Here is a 21,351-nt window from a genome sequence, read left to right as displayed (position 1 = left end):
AAGACCACTACATGCAGAGTAATTTCATTTTCTCCACAGCAAAGATGTTTCTGAAATACAACAGGGTTTATGTAACAGTTTTAAACTACTCAATGTGGCATTAACATTGTAAGAAATATTTTCAGAGTCCTTCTGAGCTCCTAATTATTTTTTTAAAGATTTTTCGTGATAGAAGTGTTCATACAGATGGATTTGACTAATGTTAGATGCTGCATATTTTTATGAGGGCTGCCAATCTCATTAAATGCCTGTTTTAATTTAGTGACACCTGTGTAGTTTTTAAATGATTAAGCTAAACTTTTCTACACTTGACAGATATCTTAAGGTGGTAAGATGGTTTTGTTTTTTTTCTCAGCAGAAATGTTTCAAAACTTTTATTGTTCAGGCTAAAGTCATGAAACGCATGGGTGTTGCATAAAGTCTTCATGCCTTGAAGTATGGACTCAAAGCTGAACATCACACTTTGTGAAATACACTGTCAATGCTGATGTCTTGTTCCTACCACAATGACAATTTTAACTGAAACACCATTAACTTTGCTCAATCAAGAAAGGTCTATACAGAATGCACCCCATGTGATGACATACATACAGTCAATCTTATCACAGTGAATCAAAGTGATAGTCTTTCCCTTACCTCTATTAAAAAAAAACCCCAGCTATACACAAGTAGGAAGTTATGTGGAAGTATCAATGTATTTCTAAGTTTGCAAAGACAGGTAGTAATAGCAAAGAATAATCTCTGAGTTGAAGTAGAAGGCACTTTTATGCAAGCCTCTGCTGCAGTGTACACATTAAAACTTTTTTAAAATTACATAACCCCTAGAGCATTCCAAGAATTATTCTATAGAAAGCACTGTCATTTTTAGGATTTTCTGCTTTGTTTAGATTGCAGAAGTTCGAAGCCAAACAATTGTAATGCTACTGCACTTGACTGGAAAATGGGAGAAATATTGTTACTAAGCACCTCAGTGATAATCAACACAAATACAAACAAAATACAAGAAAAGTATTATATTCAGAAAAGGATTCAAACAGGACACAAATAGGGAAAGCATACATGTTAAACAGTGTAAATAAAAACAAAATATTATACAAATTTATTTAGTAATAAACCTCAAGAGTTCAGAGGTACATGAAAAGAAAGCTAAATGCAGAATTTCACAAATCCAATTTGTGCAATTAGATTTGCAAAAATGGTCTTAACCTTAACACCTCTGAGCTTTTCAAAGCTTAACTTCATAAACTTATTTGCCTTCGAACACATCTCCTAAGTGTAGTTATATAACTGTACTTTAATAACTTTATTATCTATAACAATTCAATTTTATGTAGAAAACTTTACTTACACCCTTTATTTTTTATTAATTTATCTCGTACATAATTAAATGTTACAGAATATTAACAAGTAAAAGATAAGCCTCCATAAACAATTCAGAGGTGAGGATAGTCATCAAAAAAGGAAGTCAAGCAAGTACTTAATAGAAAGCTTATTGTAATATCTATAATCAAGTATCAGCTGATGAATTACATTTCCCAGCATTGCACATTTCAAGCAGATACAGGAAAATCACCACTGTCATTAAAAGAAACACAGATCAAATACTAAAAAAACAAATCACTATGATCACCATCGCTCTTATGCAGAAAGCAAGCACAACATGGGAAAAAACCACCTGTACTGAATTTGAAAGTGATATACGAGTAATTTATCTAAACTGTTTTATAAAAATGTGTTAGATATTTTCAATCAGAAAAATTAATGGAGTTTCTTGTTCCTGAAGGACTGGATACTTTTTCAGATTATTCAGTATTTTTGCAAAATTAATACATCAGGCTGTGTATAAAAAAAATAATTGTTCCTTTGTATGTAAAAGGCAAGTTCCCCCCATGCTAGGGGCTTCGAACACAGCACAAAGTTTTCTGAACTTCAGTTTTAGAGCTCACAAGCCTTTTTTAAACAACAGCTTCTAAAGAAGTAGTGAAAAATAATAAATGGCACGACTACATTAACGTGTAAAAGCACCCTCACTGGCCCCCTGAAAAAGATCAAAGGAAGACATTTTCTGCATTTTGGGACAGATTCTCCTTGTCATATGTGGTACTGTTTACACTGATATTATGAATTAAAGTGAGCTGTATCTGTACTTGAATTTTATCCTAATATAGCATATTAGCAATAACAGTAATGACAGTGTCATAGAAAACAATGCAGTAAGACAATACCCAGTATATTCAGATAAGCCTGTAAGACAACTGAGCCACGACATCTTCTCAACGTGAACTGCAGTAACGCCCAAACACATCTCAATTCTTTTGCCTTAATACCTTGTACACTCTCGGTTCAAACTATTTCATCTGCCACCTGACTGACTGAACTGGACACAGTCTTCCAAAAACATGGTTAACTACGCATATCCAAACTATTTTTTATCAACAATTTTGATCTTTTCTAGTAAGGATTGTAAGTATACACTTAATTTTGACTATACAGGAGATCTTGACAGCAGGCATACTCTTTAGGCGTGTTTCAATTTTTGTTTCTGTGTTTGGGCTAGCATCACGCAAGAAAGTTCTCAAAATTTGCGCTCCCTGAGTGACTATGAAAAATAGAAAGTAGCCAGTGTAAAGTTAAACACATATTATAATTGAACAAAGTTTTATTAAGTGATGTTATTTTTAAACTCACGCCAAGCATGCTGTAAACCAATAAAACAGGACAAGACTTACAAGGCAAAAGGAAATAACAGAAAATCAGCAGTGCAAGCATGATGCATGTCAAGAAATTCATATTAAACTAGTACTAATTGAAAGACTAAATCTACCTCTAATAAATGAGGATTACTACCTCTGAACAACGTCTACCCACTCCTTCCTCACTCTTAATACTTCTTGGATAGAAACATGGCTCAGTAGACACGCTACCATATGCTGTATACAGGAAAAAAACCTCCATGAATCTTTTGTTACTACATGCTATCATACTGATACTCATCTTTTTAAAAAAAGCAAAGACACCGACTGCTTAAGGAAAATGTAAAAACCATATAGATAACAGCTAATTTCCTTATTGAAGTGGATTTCAAGTGGTGGCTATTGGAAGAAATATTCTACACTTTAATTAGAATAAAATTTGTTATTGATTTTCATATTTGTCTTCTAGCACACATAAGTTTGGAACATACCCTGTACACACGCTCTATTAATGTTCTAAATGTATTATTAAATCAATATTTATCGTCATGTAAAGATATTCCAACTGCAATGGAAAGTTGTCGTATCCATATATTAAAATTTAGGTAAAACACAGTAAACATAGTTCATGGCTTCTGTATGGTTTTCTATATCACTACCCACATGCACATGCAACAACATTTAAACTTAAGACAGAATAATTTTACTTGGCACTCTAAACCAAAGGCCTAAAACAATGGGATTCAATCTGCCTTATTCTAGACCTGTAATAGCAGCAGGCAATTAGCTTTTCCCTGCCCCCCACACCTTCTTTAGACTGCCCTTGTAGTCAGTGGCGAGAAGATAGAGACTTTTACTTACTCCTATTTCCTCCTGCTTATTACAAAACCGACATGAACTACTAGCTCATAGGTGTCTTAAGTATAGACAGAAGTCTCAAGTTAGATAAGGTTAATTCCTGAATTCCAGTTTAAGTCAACTACACTCCTGGTATTTAACACATTCCAGCATAAATATGCCGAAATGCCTATTTATGTGGAATAAAGGCTGCTCAATGTACTCCTGCAACTTCCCATTGACTACATAAAATAAGGCAGCTTTTGCAATCTCATGAAGAGAGGGTACAACAAGTTGCACATGAAGTAATACTGGCTTCAATTTTCATCTGTATAACAACCACCCCATAAAGTAGAAAAAAACTATTAACAAAAGCCTGCTAAAGAACAAAAATTTTTTTAAATACTTTTCAAAAAAGTGTGTCAGACTGTTACAGGAAATTGGATGATGAACTTATGTATAGTAAGTCCTTCATCTGCTTAAGGGGTCATCTCTCAATTACCTGGTGGAAAGACAGTTTTGGAGCTAAAGTGGTACAACTGAAAGACAGTCACAGGTACTCGATGCCCCTAAACTTTTGTAAAGTCATCTGTCAAATTCCACAGAGTTATTGCTGACTACAACAGTGTAAATATTGAAATGTTCATGGAAATTCCTTAATCCACAGACTGAAATTATAAACAGACTGGCTGTTTTCCCAGTTATCCATTAACTCTAATACAGTAACACTGTTCAGATTTTTTTTGAACTGCAAACAGTGATATACGAGTCTGACAAAATCAGGTCCTCCACTGACTTTCACTTAAAGAGGCAAATCCTCAGTCATCAAGCTACCTTCACAGCCAGAAGAAAAATAAAAGAAAACCACTTTTTGACTATAGAAACAAAACCTTTACCTTATGTCCATTTTTGAAATGGAATCCAAGCACAAGGCTACCACCATAGACTTTATTCTATTTAACTGAGTCACAGAACATGCTCACAGGTAAATGTGTAGCCAAGAAGTACTATACACAGCTGCCTGTTCATTTGCCTCATCAACAGATGAAAATCATAATGAAAGGCTGCTGTGTTTCTGCAGGTTTGTCTGTGATGCGGTGTACACCTTTCCCGTACAGTTGAACAATGCTTTTTCTGCCCGAGTGTCACTCGGTATCTGTCTACATGGCTCTTGATATGGGACAGGCCAGTTTCAAGGATCCATGCTATGACCACTTGTGTTCTCCCACAATACAGATATAATTCAACTTTTAACCAGCTACAGTACATCTTAGTAGGCTTTCCCAGGTATTCACCCTAGATAGGTATTCGTAACTAAAAGATGCTAACAGAAACAAAACAAAATTTGTTAATGGCTAATGTAGCAAAATAACTGCACCCTTTTCTGTGTTCCAGCTATTGCTTAAGAGGTATCAATTGTAGCTCTCATTCTTGCTTTATACTAGTAATAAAAGATACAGAAACGGCAATTAAAGAAACCACACTTTTAGCTATCTGCACCCTTTCTGAATGTGTAATATACACAAGCAGTGGCATCAATTTTACTTCCTCTCTAATTTTGAAACAGGCAGCAATTTTTACAGCTAAAGGAGAGACAGTTAAAATACTTTGATTTTTGTCTCTATGGTACCATTTCAATCCTATGCTACTAAATCTCATTAATTTACAAAAAAATCACTATACTTCAGTGTGAAGTCATCTAGCTGTACTAAATAAAGTTGCATCCGAGATTTAAATTCTCTCTGCAGACCCTTGACTTCTTTGGGCTGCCTTGGGCATTGTATGGTGATGGAAACTATCAGTTCTTATACTGAGTGCAACAACTGGCATTTTGGCCTATAGAACGAGTCAAAGTAATTCCTTCCATGTTACGCATATACAGCAGCAACACTGAATTCACTCCACAGTATTTACTGTCCAGAGATCTAGGAAAGAAATTAGTGTTTGCTTGTTTTTTTGTTGTTGAGGGGGTTTGTTTGAAAGCTTTTTTTGGTGTTTTTTTGGTTTTGGGTGGGTTTTTTTGTTTTGTTTTTAAACTAAGGAAGACCCTCATTGCACCACACTCGGGATAGAAGTATCCCCACTGTCAGGAGTTAATCCCAAGGCATACACTGGTGAAGTACCATTTAATCCTGCAAGATACCTTTCTGAGCAGTGCAGACCTGGCCTTCTCTAACACCACACATGGAACTGTCTTTTCTCAGGTCTACACAGATGACTTCTTCAAATCAACAGCCAAAAGTTTCAATTTTAAACTGACAGAATGAATTATTTAGCAATTATTTACTTGCCCCAGAAGTTTGGAATCCCTATGACCTGTCAGCACGATTTCTAGCTAATAGTATACATTCCATGAAGTTACAAGAATACTGAAAGGCTAAAAAGTTAAAAAGCTTGGAGTTTGCACTTTTTTTTCAGATGAGGAATATATTTAAACCTTTACATTTTAACCAGAGTATACACACTTTCCATGAAAAATCTAGACCAAAGAAAATAAAGAAGCTAGGTTTGTCTTAAAAATGGGGAAGTACAAAACATAATCCCTTCAGCGCACAACAGAAGAACAGTTCTGTTGTACACCACTGTCCTCCTGCAGACAGTATGGTGCAACAAGTCCTGCTAAAGATAGGCTTTGAGATGAACTAATGCCTCCATAGCTCTAGAAATAAGCGTTAAGAATTCAACCTTTTGTACTATGATGAATTCAACTATACTCTCGTCATTAGCATAGTTATTTTGGCTTAAAGTTTGGGGGGTTTTGTTGGTTGGTTTGAGAGGTTTATTTGGGTTTTTGGTTGGTTTTTTTTTTTAAGAAGAGAATCAAGTGTTGTGCTGACATACTGTGGGGTCCGAGTCCCCTTAAAACACAATGTCTTGTCAAGAAGCATGTTAAGACTTGCCACCTTGTGAACTTAAACCTTAATTCACATCATAGGAGCACCTGAGGAGCTGTTACACTGTATCCTACAAATATAACAACAGCACAGACTATGATGGATCAATAGCAAAGGCATCAAAGTAGTATGTATGGAAAATAATTACTGCGTGCTCAACATTGGTGTTTTAGAGCTTTAATCTCATTATTTATTTTTTTTAACATTATTAAGTTCTGGTAGAAAATAACATGGATACCAGTTTAAAATGATAGCTATGACAAGAGATTTATAATGAAACAAAATATTCTGTGGTCCTTTACTAAATTTGCTCAATTATATTGCAGAGTTTCAAACGCACACTAATCCTTTGGTTAGAAGTTCACTCTACAAGAAATACTAATAAACATTTAGATATGATGACCTTCAAGGATGTCTCAACTCTAAAACTGACACATACGAAACAGCCTATTTACGTGTTTTTGAGAAGTGTCCTTTTTAGCTGTGAAATAAAACATTCTATATACTCCACCTAAATTTCTCAACTTTTTAACATTCATTTTTTAAAAAGCAATGAAGATGTAGATAGAAAAGGTAGAAATTGGTAGCATTTTTACCAATTTCTCCATGAAAACATGTATTAATAGTTGCTCAACATTCAGCTCCTTGCTCTAGTTTCCCTGTAGTTACAACAGCGATCTAGTACAGTAACTTTCCATTCTACCTTTAATATTTTACCACTAGTAAAGGTGACTTTTTGGCAATTGCTACAAAACAAGCAGTTAGGCAATGACAAGAATCAAATTAATTTCTCATTTTTGCTGTTTTTTTTACATTATGCTAAAGTATGGGGTAGATATAATTATGGAGCAGAAATACTATTCGCCTGGAAAATGTGCATGCTGTCATTACAGGCTGGAAGTAATCATGAGATCTAGTAATACCTTTAGGAACAGAACAGAACACACTGTAGAGGAAACATTCTTCCTTTTAGAGGTAAAAGAGGAAAGTAGTTTGCAATATTGCAGATGTGCCAACAGCGACTAGTAAAATGAAGCAATTAAAGGAATGAAAAGATAAGAAGAGACCCACAAACCCTCCAGAAAGAGGACTGATCAGAAGGGTAGAACCCATGCCTCCACCTGACTGGACAAAATGCACTCAGAACTGTAATATCATGCATCTACATAAATTGTAGACTACACATAGTCTTAGATTCACCAGAAAAGAAAATTCAAAGTTAAGCAGGAAAGACCTACTAATAAAAGCAGGATAATAAGTTTAGAGCACCCTAACTTAGGGTCCAGTATTTACTTTTGAAGCTGGGACCTTGTATTTTTTTTTCCCCAACAGTGCAACTAAAACTAAAATTCTAAGCCAAACTGTCATATACCCTCTCAGCAACAATAAGGCAACCAAGAAAAATAAGTACAACACTACATACAATCTACCAGTCACACCTCCTCAATTTTTTATTGATATTTTTGAACAAAAAAGATTAAAAGAATTTTTAAATCTCAAACTACAATACAAAAATAGGAGCACTTTATAAAAGAGCTTCCTATTTTTGAGTAGCTGTAGGAAAACACCAGTGTAGAACTATGGTTTTTAACTGACTATATTGTTAGATAAAAGTCTGGAATAAATTAAATTTATTTAAAGCAGCAATTCAGTACATTTCAGAAAAAAAAATAAGTACCAGAAGGCATTTACTACACCAGATTAATGATATTAAATAGCTTACTAACATAACAGACTTTTAATTTATGTTGTGCTCATTTTGCCAACTTCTTCACTAAATACAGATGTTTTGTACTTTAAAACAAGGGACTTTTGTCCAAAGCAGACAGCCTACACAGTGTGTCGTAAAGTGCGATCTCAAGAGTTACATTAGTAAAACTGTTTTCATTAATATGCTGTGCATTTCAGTGGTTCTAGACTCATTATGCACCCACCCACCCCCTCCCGCCACCCCCAGACACATGGCTCTGAATCACATGAAAACATTGTATTGTAATATATAGTACCATTACAGCTTCTAATAATTCTGTCTGTCAGAGTTCAAATAACGATGTTTATTCCCCTTGTGAAATCAGCATTGTACACTCAAATCACCTGGCAATCTACCGTTTAACCTGAAACACTCAGCTTTAGTTTAACTACACAGTTGTGAGCTTTGCAATTATCTTCCACTATTAACTGATTATCAATTAACTCAAAAGGTTTCTCAAATTATGATTTTGCTGAAGAAAGCAGAACACTTCATGGTCTAACTTAGGATTGTTAGGACTCAAAATTTCATTCTTTTTAGTAGCTAAAGAGAGTAACGTTAGCTTTATTTATAGCTTCCAGAAATATTCTACTCTGCTCACTGCAATGTCAGCTAATCACCTGATTGTTAGGATCTGACTTAGGCTATTTATTTTATTCGTGACATACCTGGAGCCACATGAAGTCTTTATTTCTTGCTTTTTTATATAACGTTTAAACTCTATAAATATATTCAACGTGTTAGCATTTCTGCTTTGGTCTTCTATAAATTAGGTTTGTATAACACAACATGACAAACAAACAAAACTGCAGGAAAGTAAACACAGGGGGAATATTTTTTTTTTTTTATTACCTGTTTCAATTTCCCAGATATAAACTGAATCATCTTCACATCCAACAATTAGCAGATTTTCAACAGGGTCAAATTTTATCTTCTTCACAGGAAACAGATGCTTTCTGGCATGTAAGAGACATACTCTCTTCTGAAGGTGTAAAATTGCTACTGAGTGATCACTGCACACACAGCACACTATATTGTTGTCTTTTAACTGCAAAGCATAAAGAACTTCAGTTTCAATACTGTAACCCCAGTCATAACCATATCATTTGAACAAGCCTGGTAAAAGTTGCCCAGCGATTTCTATTCCAGAAAACACCCATTTTAGAAAACTCTGTTTTATTTCAGCCCACATCTCCAACTTGTTTTTAACAGGCTAGCTGTACAACTGATCTCCTGACAGGAAAACATATAATCTCCTCTGATTTTTCAAATTAAAAAAAATATTAATTTTAATAACATTTATTCATAATACTTGGCTTATCAAAGCTGTAATTATATAACCAAATATAGAGTAAGTGTCATCCTAAAAGAGAAAGCAGTAAAAAAATTAACCTTTAAACCAAACTGCTGTTTTCATGATATAAAATTATGTCAGGTCTTATGACACAAAAGCCAAGAGCAATGTATTTCCAATGAAAAATTGGGTATGTTACAACTGCATTTCACATTCTATGGACCTGATTCAGCAAAGCATTCCTTTCCTGCAAGTAATTTTTGGTGACACATGAAGGAATTCACCCTTATGTACAAATTCAGCCCTGTAAAGAAAACCAAAACACCACCCAAACAGGCTTTAAATTCTAACTAGTTTCCAGAAAAAGGGCTAAAGGGAGCCTTACAAGCATTAAGAACCTAAGCCATTGCAAAACATCTTTTGAACTACTTCGTGTTGGCTCATAAGTGAGTTAAGTCAACCATAAGTATCAACTATGTCTTCACAGGCTTTCTAAGGAGAAAAAGATTAAAGCCCAGCCCCATGGAATACCATGGGGACAGAACGTGTTCATCAAAGTTTCATAGAGCATTCAGAGTACAGTAAGTCTTCTAATTTTTACTTCAAAATTCACTTAAAGAAAAACACCTGAAATTATTCCAGATCTCATAAACCACAAAAGCCTACATGCAACGGCTAACAAGGATGTGTCAGGAACCAAAATCAAGCATACAAATTTAGCTTACAATACTACTGGTCCAAATAATTTCTCACTATGTTCAAACCCCTAGCATAACCGATTACACTTTTCAACTTCAGAAGTTAGGAGATAATCAGAATAACATACAGATTGATAATCATGATATAAAAAGTGGCAAACAATGTCAAGTGCTTCAATATAATACATCATTGGTTTAGGATCATTTTTTCTGAATCACTGTAGGTATAACCCAACAAGAAATCAACCCCCTGAAATTAAAAGCAACTTTCAAGCAATACAATTAAGTGAATGTAAATTAAGGATAAAGTGCTGCAGGATAAAAGTATTGCCAGACAGATTTTTATCTCATATGTATATACACATACACACATGTATATAGATTATTTTTTTTTTTATACATTATTTGTTACACTTTCACTTACTCTGTAGTTTTCTGGAGATCGCAAGAGCTCTGTCACTGGACCAGATTGCAGACTAAATTGGTGTAAGATGTCTCCAGTAAATATATCCCAGCAGATCACGACAGAATCCTGGCCCCCTGATAACAGCCAGCTTGGATCAAATCTTACCGATTTATCATGAGGATAAAGTAAACAAGTGACTCTGCTACTATGACCATTCAGAACCTTATAAGGTAGATTATCTGGAACAAGATGATACATAAATTATTTCTGTTCCTTAAGAATAGGGGTTCTATATTTCAAAGTCTATATTTGCTGAAAGTCAGGCGACTCAAAAAATTAAATACAACAATCCTTTACATGAGGATCAAAGAAATTTGGACATGTTCTTAACAGGGAGGGCAAAGGTCTTCACTCTGAATTTCATCTACAGAGATTACTGTTTTTATTCCTTCAGCAGAATGACCTTTTAGAGGCAAAAATGACAAAGATGACTACTGCCCACATCATGAAATACCACATATCTCACTTCCAGGTGGCTCCATTCCAACAGCCATTCCAGGAGTCCTAACAGTGCAAAGTACCTTGGTAGTACTAAGCTGTGATCTAACATAACAGCTACAGAAGGAGAGAGGGCATCATAATCTTCCATTTTGCTCATTCTATCCCTGACCGTCACACTTGTTTTTCAAAGAATTTTTACAGGGATCACTGAAGGGGATATCAGAAGTATGCAATCTTCCATGCTTGATTAAGATGAATTTGAACAAAAATTGTTAAAACTCACCTTTCACAAAAGAGATGTTTCCCAAAAGTCTTGCTCTTGCAGTTTTTAAACCTACTGTTACAAAAATTCTCCCATTTTCACATCCACACACGAGCTTATCAAGACTGGGTATGTATACAGAGGAACTGACAACTGCACTTTTGATTCCATCTTTAGATGCACAAAGATGATCAATAATGCCCTCTGACATTGAACGGTGTTTATCAAAGTTATCTTGAATACTCCATGTTGCTGTAATTGGGATCTCTAGGGGTGGGGGAAGAAAATCAGAAGTGTTTAGGAATTTTTTTTATTATTATTAAAAACCATAAACATCCAAAGCAAAATATATTTTTTCATCTCTTTATCATTTTCCTTAGCTATCCTTCCTGCAGCCTAAAGATGGAAAGTCAGCAGCTGCTATTCCAATATTAGATCACATCTCACTAAATCCTTTCTTTTATACTTCTCCATGAACAACCTTAAGCAGGCCCAGCTAAGAAAATTTTCATGACACATGGTAAAGGAACATTTATGGGCAGATGGTAAGGAAATTGGAACATTTATATGTTCAGTTCTGTGAAGATTTTCTAGACACTCGTCTTTGTTAGTGTCTCACTCCTAACTACAGGCAATCATCACACAATGAATGAATGAGCATCACCTTCTACTGTGAAAATATTTCCATGAGAATTTAAGTTTTCATTAAAATTGACTTGAAGACATCATTAAAAGGACTCTATCAAGGGCACGGAATTGCCAGACCTTTTGGCGAACCATCAAATGTTGACACAGGGACATCAGGAACATGCCACAAAGTGATTCTTCCTGAAGCTTCACCAGAAAAAAGAACCTTATAGAAAGGCTCCTTCCTTTCATTCATGAAGCCCATGACAAAAGGAAAACTCTGTCAAAACAACAGGAAATAATTATTCTGATACAAATGAGCTGTTAAAGTAATGTAATAATTGCAAATTCAAAGGGTGGTTTTTTGTTTGTTTGTGGGGTTTTTTGGTTTTTTGTGGTGTGGGTTTTTTTTTTTTGTTGTTTTTACACCAAAAGCTGTAGAAACATAAAACAATGGTTGAATCCTCACCTGTCCCTAACTCCTGCTCTGACCAGGTCTACTCTGCTTGGTGCAAGCCTCTTGAAGATCACCTCTGCTTTACCAGTATGCTTGGCTAAGCCTACATCCCAAACGGAAAGTGGAATGGGAGGGCTCCCTAGGTTCACTGTCTCTAAATGGAGAATCTATCAATAGTATCACCAGTGATACTATTGAAAAATATGAAAAAAAGCAGCATAAGTACCAAGATCAGGCTGAGAAAGATGCAGTGAAAAACTGATAATCTTCACATTAAAAAAAAAAAAAAAAAAAATCAGTAAAACCTCGATCATGATAGCTTAAATTGCTACAAATAACGAAAGGTAAGAATTATGCTTTTACATAGATAGGTAATAGTCTAAAACACCATCATTCAGTCATCTGGAAAGAGAACTACAGACGTACAATATAATTGATAAACAGACTTACTGACAGGTACCTAGTTTCATTTAGTCAATGCTAAAACTTATTACAGTGTATTTATCTTTAACAAACACCATGTTTCTATTCTCCCATGAAGACTAGAAGTCTGTAGGCTTTCTTTGTCCATAAGCGTAGCACCACAGATAATTCTATATTACCACATCAGTAACAACCAAACTACATGATAATCTACCAGTGACTTGCCAAGAACATCCTGCTTAGTTGTTACATAAGCTTTGTTCTCAACTATTATAAAAACAGGTGAGATGTCTAAGGGGAAGCTTCTAATTGCTCAAAACTCCCACAGAAGTCAAGAAAAATAAGAAACTCCAGGTATTTCTACACTAGTATATTAGAGTTTACACCAGGCATGTACTTTGGAAGTGTTTGTGTTGTGGAGTTATCTTGGAGCATCCAATCAGGATCATTTTTGCATGAAAGTAAACTGGGAAGATATGTGCAGGAGCACACAAAAACCCACACCAAAAAAACCCTACAGCACACCGTGTACTGTAGAAAGTGGGGATGAAAGGTCATCAGCACAAACAGGTTTGTTCCACACATCATCTTTACTTAGGTAGTGTACACAGACTGAATCTGTTTGCTCCTTCAAGATTTTTTAATAACATCCCCATATGCTGGATATATCTTATTTACAACATTGAAGTTTGGGAGTAAATTCCACAATAAGTAACTGTACTGCAATGCAGTTCAGTTTATTATCTAAGAATGAAGATCAAGACAGATCGCCACATTGGCAGTTTTGCTGTCTCACATATCTGTTAGTAGTAAGGTAAATATTAAAGCAGATATATTAGAAAAGGGCAGGTGATATTATTTCAAAAATGCATACATTTTGGGAGAAGCATGTATGAGCTTCCTACCACCACTACAACCCTATAATTTGCCAAGCCATGTGTTTTGGCTTTTTTCTTTTCCTTCATGCTATCGGATCTTTTGGCATCCTTCAGCAGTTATCTGATTTTAGATCACAGCATTTGGGGGAAACACTGAATGGCTTGTGCTATTGCCCTTCAACTGAAAATTATATCTGTCAGGCTTCACAAGAGTATGCAACAAAAATACTTTCTAAGAGCCTATAGTTATCAACAGAAAGAAAAAAGAACACTGAAAAACCTTACACAGTCATAGATTTGACAGTGTTTCTAGTCAGGTACAAATAAAAATGTGTCTCTTGCATATTTTCAGAAACTGTTTAAAGACCTGTTTGAGGTCTCAGTCTCACGCATATATACATAAAACTAATGCAACTGCAGGCAGTGATTAAATCCATATCTTCCAATGATTACTGTTTCATAAACAGTATTAGTGATAAGGTTTAGCAAGAAAACAAGAACCGAAGCTACAGAAAAAAAGTGTTATATTTGTTTTGGCTCCATTTTGCCAAAGTAAGAACCCCTGCCACTGATTTTTATTTTTTCCTACTTAATTCTAAGAAATTTTTTACTCGTTTAAATTAACTGTTTCTCCTTACCTATTTCTTTGTGGTCATACAAAGAATACTCAAAAAGTCAGTCAAGCTGCAGGTTTTCCAACATAGCTGAGCCCGCTTGTGCTACTTTGTCTAAGCAGTAACTTCTGTATTTGAAACTGGTATGATGTGCTTGGCTAAACATGAATTCTCAATCAGAAGTATAAAGATCACCTACTTTTTCAGCTTCCGCTTTTCTTGATCTTAGAGGCTTTTTCAAGTACAGGCCATGGCTCTGAAGTCATGTGTGTCTAATTTTATGCACTGTGGGTACTGTCAGTCTGCTCACCGTATTATGGATGAAGTGTCACATATTCAACCTCCTTTAATTTAGGATGGATACATACGGGAAGCAACATATTTATGTAGCTACACCAAAACATGCATGTATTTCTTAACAAAACAAGAACTAAGCAACTTGCTTACATTTTGCTTGTGGGTTGGCTCTTTTGTTGTTCAGTTGGGTTTTTTTTTTTTTTTGTTTTGGTTTGGTTTTTTTTTTTTTTTTTTTTTTTTTACAGACGTGAAAGTAAAAGCTTCTAAAGCTATTTTAGACCACATAACTTAAAAAAAAGTTCTGAACTTTTTGCTAACATTAGAAAAAACATCACTTCAACAATTAGCCTATCTATAGTTGAAAGCACTGGAATCTTTTGCCACATGAAAAAAGTAAATATTGCTAGAATTTAAGACAAAAACATGTTATAAGCATCTGCAAGTTAAGTAAAAATTTTAAAATGAAGGGAAGTCTTGCTCTTTGTTTTCATAGAACAATTAAATCTGTTGATGAATTCAACAATTTTTAGGCATCATTCAGGTAATTGCAAACAAATAATGAATGAATTTTTGAAGCTTACTGTAAACCTTCATGACTTTACCTTATTTTCCTTCACACCAGTAAAGCAGAGTAAATGAGGATAAACAGTTTCTTTCATCACTTTCCCATCAGCAGAATATATGCTTTTAGAAAGCCTACTGCATAATTTGAAAAAAAAAAAAAAAGTTAAAAGCTTTAGAAAGTCATATTTTTTTAGAAAGCAGAACAGTAACATCCAAGATTCACAAGTTCAATTAGAAGTTACCAAATAAGTAATTACAAGCGACTTTTTGAAATCACAGCACCAGCTGCCCAAGTTCTACATGGCTAATCTTATTCCTATGTTCCCTGCTGTGTCAAACAAAGACTGAGGGCTGTCAAACTCAGAGTAAATCTTTGAGTGCCAAAGTGGTTTTGTTCTGGTTTTTGATCATTTGCAACATGCAGAGATTTTCCATAATAAACCTCCCAGAGTTCATCTTGTACCTGAACTTTTTGTGTGAATTTCCCATCTGAGCCCACCTGTTTAGCAGCTGGTAGATGTAACTGTGGCCATCTTCTGTCCAGATGATAAGTCTGTAAGCTGCTAGTACTTCTCCACCAGCAAAGCACTGACCACTTTTACAGAACTCAGTACAAAGCAAGGAGAAATCACAATAGTCATAGACCTAAGCTCAGAAAAACAATAAAATATAAACAAATAGTACTGGCACATTAGTTTTAATTCAAGCTGGTTTGGGCCAATGGATTAATAAATAGAACATTAGCTTGACTCTTTGTAGTTTGACTATGTCTTTTAAAGCCAAAGCAGTTTTCAACTATCAGACTACTGCAAAGTCAGAATCAAACCATGTATTTCAAAGACAAAGAAACTGCCAATAAAAGCAGCATTAGAGCCTTCTGTTACATTAGGACATTTTGGATGGGATTTAGCTTGGTTTGCTTTGTATTCATTATTATTATTTACTGGACTATTAATTTCCTGTGAAGAGATAGATAATGAGTTTAGCACAAATATGACATGGAAGACTTCAATAGAAGCAATAAATATTTCTGTCTGTATTCTTTAACAAGATGATCTGCTGGCATAATCACAGTACATATCTTAAAGATTACTTTTTCTGTTGTTCTTTGGGGAGCGGAGATTTCTTTTTCACAAATTAATTAAAAGCAAAGAACACACAATCCCCTTTACTTGCAAGAATTTTCATTTCCATTTCTAAAGCTGGTAAAAAAACTTATGCCTCATTTGCTTCCTCTGACCTTCCCATTTTAAGCTGAAACAGGATATGACTACGGCAACCTAGGATATTGTCTGCTTGTTCGTGTTCCTAGTGGCTTCATAGAGGGAGTATTCATAGCCATATTTTTATAATTTATTCCAACAGTGTGAGGAAATAGATTTCAGAATGAGAATTTCTACAAATTACTTGTAGCTAATTACTATTAATTAGCTAATTTCTAGCTAATTTGCTCTATTTTCATTACTGCAGAATTAAGGAGCCACTCTAAACACAGATGTCAATCTCTGCTATGCTACATACCACATACTTTCTAATTCAGGACTAAGATCATCATAATTTGCTTTAAAGCTTTAAATTCATTGAAACAAACACTGGAAATCCAACATGACTTATGTATCTATAACAATACTTTAAACAGTAAAATTTAAGCATTCAAACGCAAATGGAGATATTACAAGAAACATGCACCTCTACAGAAAAACATCTAGAAATTAAAACAATGCATGTTACACATTTTTTCCCTGAAAAGCCTATCCATTCTATTGATGGAATTTGTTTATCAGTTTTTTTGTAGAAACTTTTTTTAAATAGCCCAAGAGAAATCTCAAGGATACCCTAAAATTGTATTATTCAAAGTTGACTCAGATGTACATGAAATTGCTGTCACTGCTGTCTGTCTGCCTGCCCTTCCATATCCCCCACCCCCACAGTGGTGTTTGGATCAGGTACATATGTTGCACTAATAGCTCAGGATTATTTTAAGAGGAATGTCATAACACTAGGAAAAAGAAATACAGCATTTTAACAGTAAAGTTCAGTTTAACTAAAATTTAAACTAATAATGGTTTCGGTAACTAGATGATGATTTTTTACATCTACAAGAAAATGTTATATAGTCTGGGGTCTTTAGTTTTGTTGGCTACTATTAGTGGAACTCAGGCTATTGGCCCTGAAGGAACAAAGGCCCCTGGGTTACTGAGGGCTTGCCAACTGTGATTACTTCTGTCATACTTAAACAGTTTTTGTGTACCTTTGTCTCCTTTTGAAATGCACTGTGCAGGGGACTATAATGCATCCAGTGCTCTAAAACTAATAATGTAATCCCCTTTCTAAAGCTGTCTAATACTGAAAGTAATCCCCTTTCTACCCAGCCAATTTCATGTTAAACTTTTAAAGCAGAAATACATTAATAAAAAATAAACACCTCATCTCAGTCAGGCAATTAAGATAAGTAGAGAAGGGATACAGCGCACTATTATATCTGACAATTAGTGAAAATTTTCATTAAGCTGAGGAGAAAAACAAGTATCTGCATGTAAAAGTCACATTAACTTTTCAAAATTATTAACAGAATTAAAATAAAGTATAATGCTCAATAATGTACCTGCCAGCATGTGGAGGACACAACTAGAAGGAGCCTTTCAGTGTAAGTACAAAACCGTACTGCTCGACAATTTATACAGTCCAGAGATTTTGATTCCTTCTCACACACACTTTGTCTCTCCTTTATAGCACATGGGAAGAAAGCCGTAAGATTTATTCTAGATATCTGAGCTTTTACTTTTGGATAGAAACAACCCACTGAAAACAACCCTGTTAACATACACTTTCAAAATGCAAAGCAACATATAATTCTTAATTAGAAGTGAGACAGAAAGACAGCAAAGTTCAAAGTAACATGTAAACAGAAGACATTCAGCATGGTTCAGACCTTGATCTCACTTAAAGAAGTGATAATGAATATGGAGAAGGATTAAAGGTAGGTCATAAATAGCATCTGCTGTAATGAATAACTGTTAAGTATTCTTCCGTCAAAAATATAGCTACAACAACCTATAAACTGACAGTATCAGATTCAGAATGGCTAATGAATAGTCTGCTTTCCCTCTCATCCTTGTTGCAACCAGGACAGTCTGAGACATATGGTGTTGTCATATGTCTTGTTTAAACTTAACAACTCTAAAATGTAGTAGAAAAGTAATTAATTTTCTTAGCTTTATATAGCTGAATGTACGGATGGTTTAAAAACATATGTTTTCACCCTTCTTGTGTGAATAACAGGCTTCTCAAAGGCCATCATGCTCAAAATTATTATATTAGGATTGTTTTTATTAATTATTATATCACTGACATCCTCTGTTTTGTAAAGATACCAACAGTATCAAAACAACTCAAGGGAGAAGTATACTGGTCATTGAATCATGGCTATCAAACCGCAAACCACTGTCTCACTACAACTTGCAGCTCTAATTCTGATTATATCCAACAGTATTTGTTAAAATACTGCTCTTTTAAATATAAAGTAGCCTGATTGTTACTAACTCTGCACTCCTCCCTTCCTAAAAGAAAGCCCCAGGCAGTTAAAGGATGGCACCGTATCATATATGCTTCTCTGATATCTGTAATCAGTTGTTCCAGTCCCCAGAATTTCTACAGCATGATAGTATTTCTTCTCCTAGGAATGTTGAAAAAGACACCCACTTCACCCCACCCAAAAAAACCACTTCAGATAAACCAAAAGCACTAGTATGGTATCAACCTTGACACACTCTCCTGAGGGGCCTGATTCTACCCGTTAACAAGTAGTGCTGCAGCATGCGCTGCAGTTTATCGAGCAAGGCAGTAATCTATTACGGGTGTTCAGAGAAGATTGTTGACATTTTGCCATTTCTGTTGATGATTCATAGTACTCAGCTGTAAGACAGAGGTCCCTTTGTGAATCTAGCTCTCAGAGTTTAATTCAAACCCACTACATTGTATTCTAATTCTAACACTTCTGCATGTCAAGTGACAGCTGCTGAGAGTATCAACATGGAAAAGTTGGTACAGAATAGCATAGCTGAAGATGGAGAAATAGGGCTCTTAACATAGGAAGTCTTTCCCAAGTGAACACAGCATTGTAGAAACAGACAGAAGAAAATAAAGTCTAAAGGACCATTTTAAAGAAAGTAACAAGGGTGAAGAGGGAATACAAAGACTGATTTTGAGGAGCCTTGAGTTTAAAAGGACAGAGTGAAGGGGTTAAGAGAATTAACATTATCAGGACAAGAGGAAAGCATTACAACTTCAGCATCATGAAACACGGGAAGACAAGAAGCCTGGGCAAGAGACATTGCAGTTGTCAAGGCAAGAGCTGTCTAATAGCCCACCTGATTTAAAATAGTAATATGAGGGTGTGTTTTCAGAATTTTGTGACAAAATTAATCAATCTGTTTAATATATATCCAGAAGATTAATTTATTCATATTCTGCTTCGATGCATCCTTCACTTGAGAACACTACTACACGCAGTAGTTTGAATGTTGACATGTTTCACACCTCATACAAACTTACCTGTATGCTATTCAAAGACGAAGATAGGTCCCACACTTTAAGAACTCCGGTTACAGACATTGCAACCAATGAGTCTTCTGTGAAAAGTTAACAGTGAGACAGTCAACTTGAAACCAAGTTCAAACAGCACCTAATGCCAAAACAGAACCTTGGCATAGATGCTGGTGTTCTATACAGCACTAAAACATGGATTCTGCAGGACACTGTTTAGATGAAATATTAATTTTACACAAAAATAACTAATTGGTGTACAGAAAGACAAAACATGCAAGCAAGTAGTGAATAATTATTTCATCCAATCAGATACATTTTAATAGCAGGCATAGAACAGTGGGTTTGTGTCCTTTATTTCCCCAATATTACAAAATTAGTTTGTATTTATAGCCAAGAAATGAGCTGCTTGCAACCAGTGTAGAGGCTGCTTGTTTTTCTCTTTCAGAAACATTAAATGAGGCATGACCAGCATTAGGACTATTACAAACACCTCAAGCGCTGCCAATAAAATGTTAATATCTTGTACATAAGAACTCTGTAAAACATGATTGGATATTATATCTAGTAGGATTGTACTATGTATACAGAAGTATTTTATCACAATTTAATTGGCCTACATAAATACATCTACAATGTATACCTTGAATTCTTGCAGAGTGTACAATACACATACAATTTATCCAATCAGAAGACTGAGATGATGATAAAGTGTGAAGAACACCTAAAGTCTTAGCATCAATAATAAGAACATCTTGATATTCTCCACAACAAAGAAGCCAGCCTTCACCTGTCATTCGGAATGAGCAGTGGTAATACTGTACAAATGGAAAGAAGAGAGTCAGCATACAGAGCTACACAAATGGGCACACATTTTTCATATTATGCATGTCATACTTGGAATTATAATCAAAACTTATAGCATTACTGACTACTGCATATGCAAGACTACAGAATTTTGCTAGTGACACAAGTATTTCACATACATATATATCAATTTAACATAGGAATACAGCTTAGATGTGCTTCATACTGAAAGCAGTATCTGCCCTGCCCTAATACTAGAATTTTTAGAAGCAATCAAGGTGTTAACTTCCATTATAAATTGCTAAACAGTTTGAGACTTGTTTCTCCGAGAGGCCCTGTCTCTCTCCAAATACTTGATAAAGCTCCAGTTATCAAGGAGTACATAAAGATAAATAATTCAGGGGAAAATGCAGAAGATCCATAATAAATATTTTCATAATTTTCCATTATTTTCCAAGAAGAATTTCTATTCCATGATGAGATAGTCTTCATTTCGACATTAAATGCTCCAGTGTCCAGAAGATTCATTCTTTCTCAACAATCATGTAGATACAAAAAGACACATAGCAAAGTACTATGGAACAGAGATGACAGCAGTGCAGAGTGACTATGAAGATTTCTTTTTTGCTGCATGTTTTATATACGCAAGGACATTTGCATTTTGTGTAAGATCTATCTGCAATTGTACACATAATTGCTATAAATGTATAAGCAGCAACCTCAAATGGAATTTACAAGTACGTACTATCCTTCAAGTTAAGAGAACAACCATGCAGTCAGAAGAAAATATCACAGACAGAAAAT

The 21,351-nt window shown here is 35.0% G+C and overlaps 1 protein-coding gene across 1 annotated transcript in view; it reads right to left on the bottom strand.

Moving 5' to 3' along the window:
- Positions 1–21,351, bottom strand: part of WDR72 (WD repeat domain 72) — a 128,197-nt gene that overhangs the window by 89,027 nt on the left and 17,819 nt on the right. The window contains exons 5-13 of the mRNA XM_055793766.1: positions 20,384–20,558; positions 19,750–19,826; positions 17,801–17,920; positions 15,695–15,840; positions 15,234–15,330; positions 12,101–12,242; positions 11,357–11,602; positions 10,591–10,811; positions 9,027–9,222 (exon numbers count right to left, since the gene is read on the bottom strand). Of these exons, the coding sequence (XP_055649741.1) occupies positions 9,027–9,222; positions 10,591–10,811; positions 11,357–11,602; positions 12,101–12,242; positions 15,234–15,330; positions 15,695–15,840; positions 17,801–17,920; positions 19,750–19,826; positions 20,384–20,558 (1,420 nt within the window). The remainder of the gene's footprint in view (positions 1–9,026; positions 9,223–10,590; positions 10,812–11,356; positions 11,603–12,100; positions 12,243–15,233; positions 15,331–15,694; positions 15,841–17,800; positions 17,921–19,749; positions 19,827–20,383; positions 20,559–21,351) is intronic.

Source organism: Falco peregrinus, chromosome 1 (assembly GCF_023634155.1).
Source record: "Falco peregrinus isolate bFalPer1 chromosome 1, bFalPer1.pri, whole genome shotgun sequence".
Classification (NCBI taxonomy): Eukaryota; Metazoa; Chordata; class Aves; order Falconiformes; family Falconidae; genus Falco; species Falco peregrinus.
This window is presented reverse-complemented; position numbering and strand designations above follow the sequence as displayed.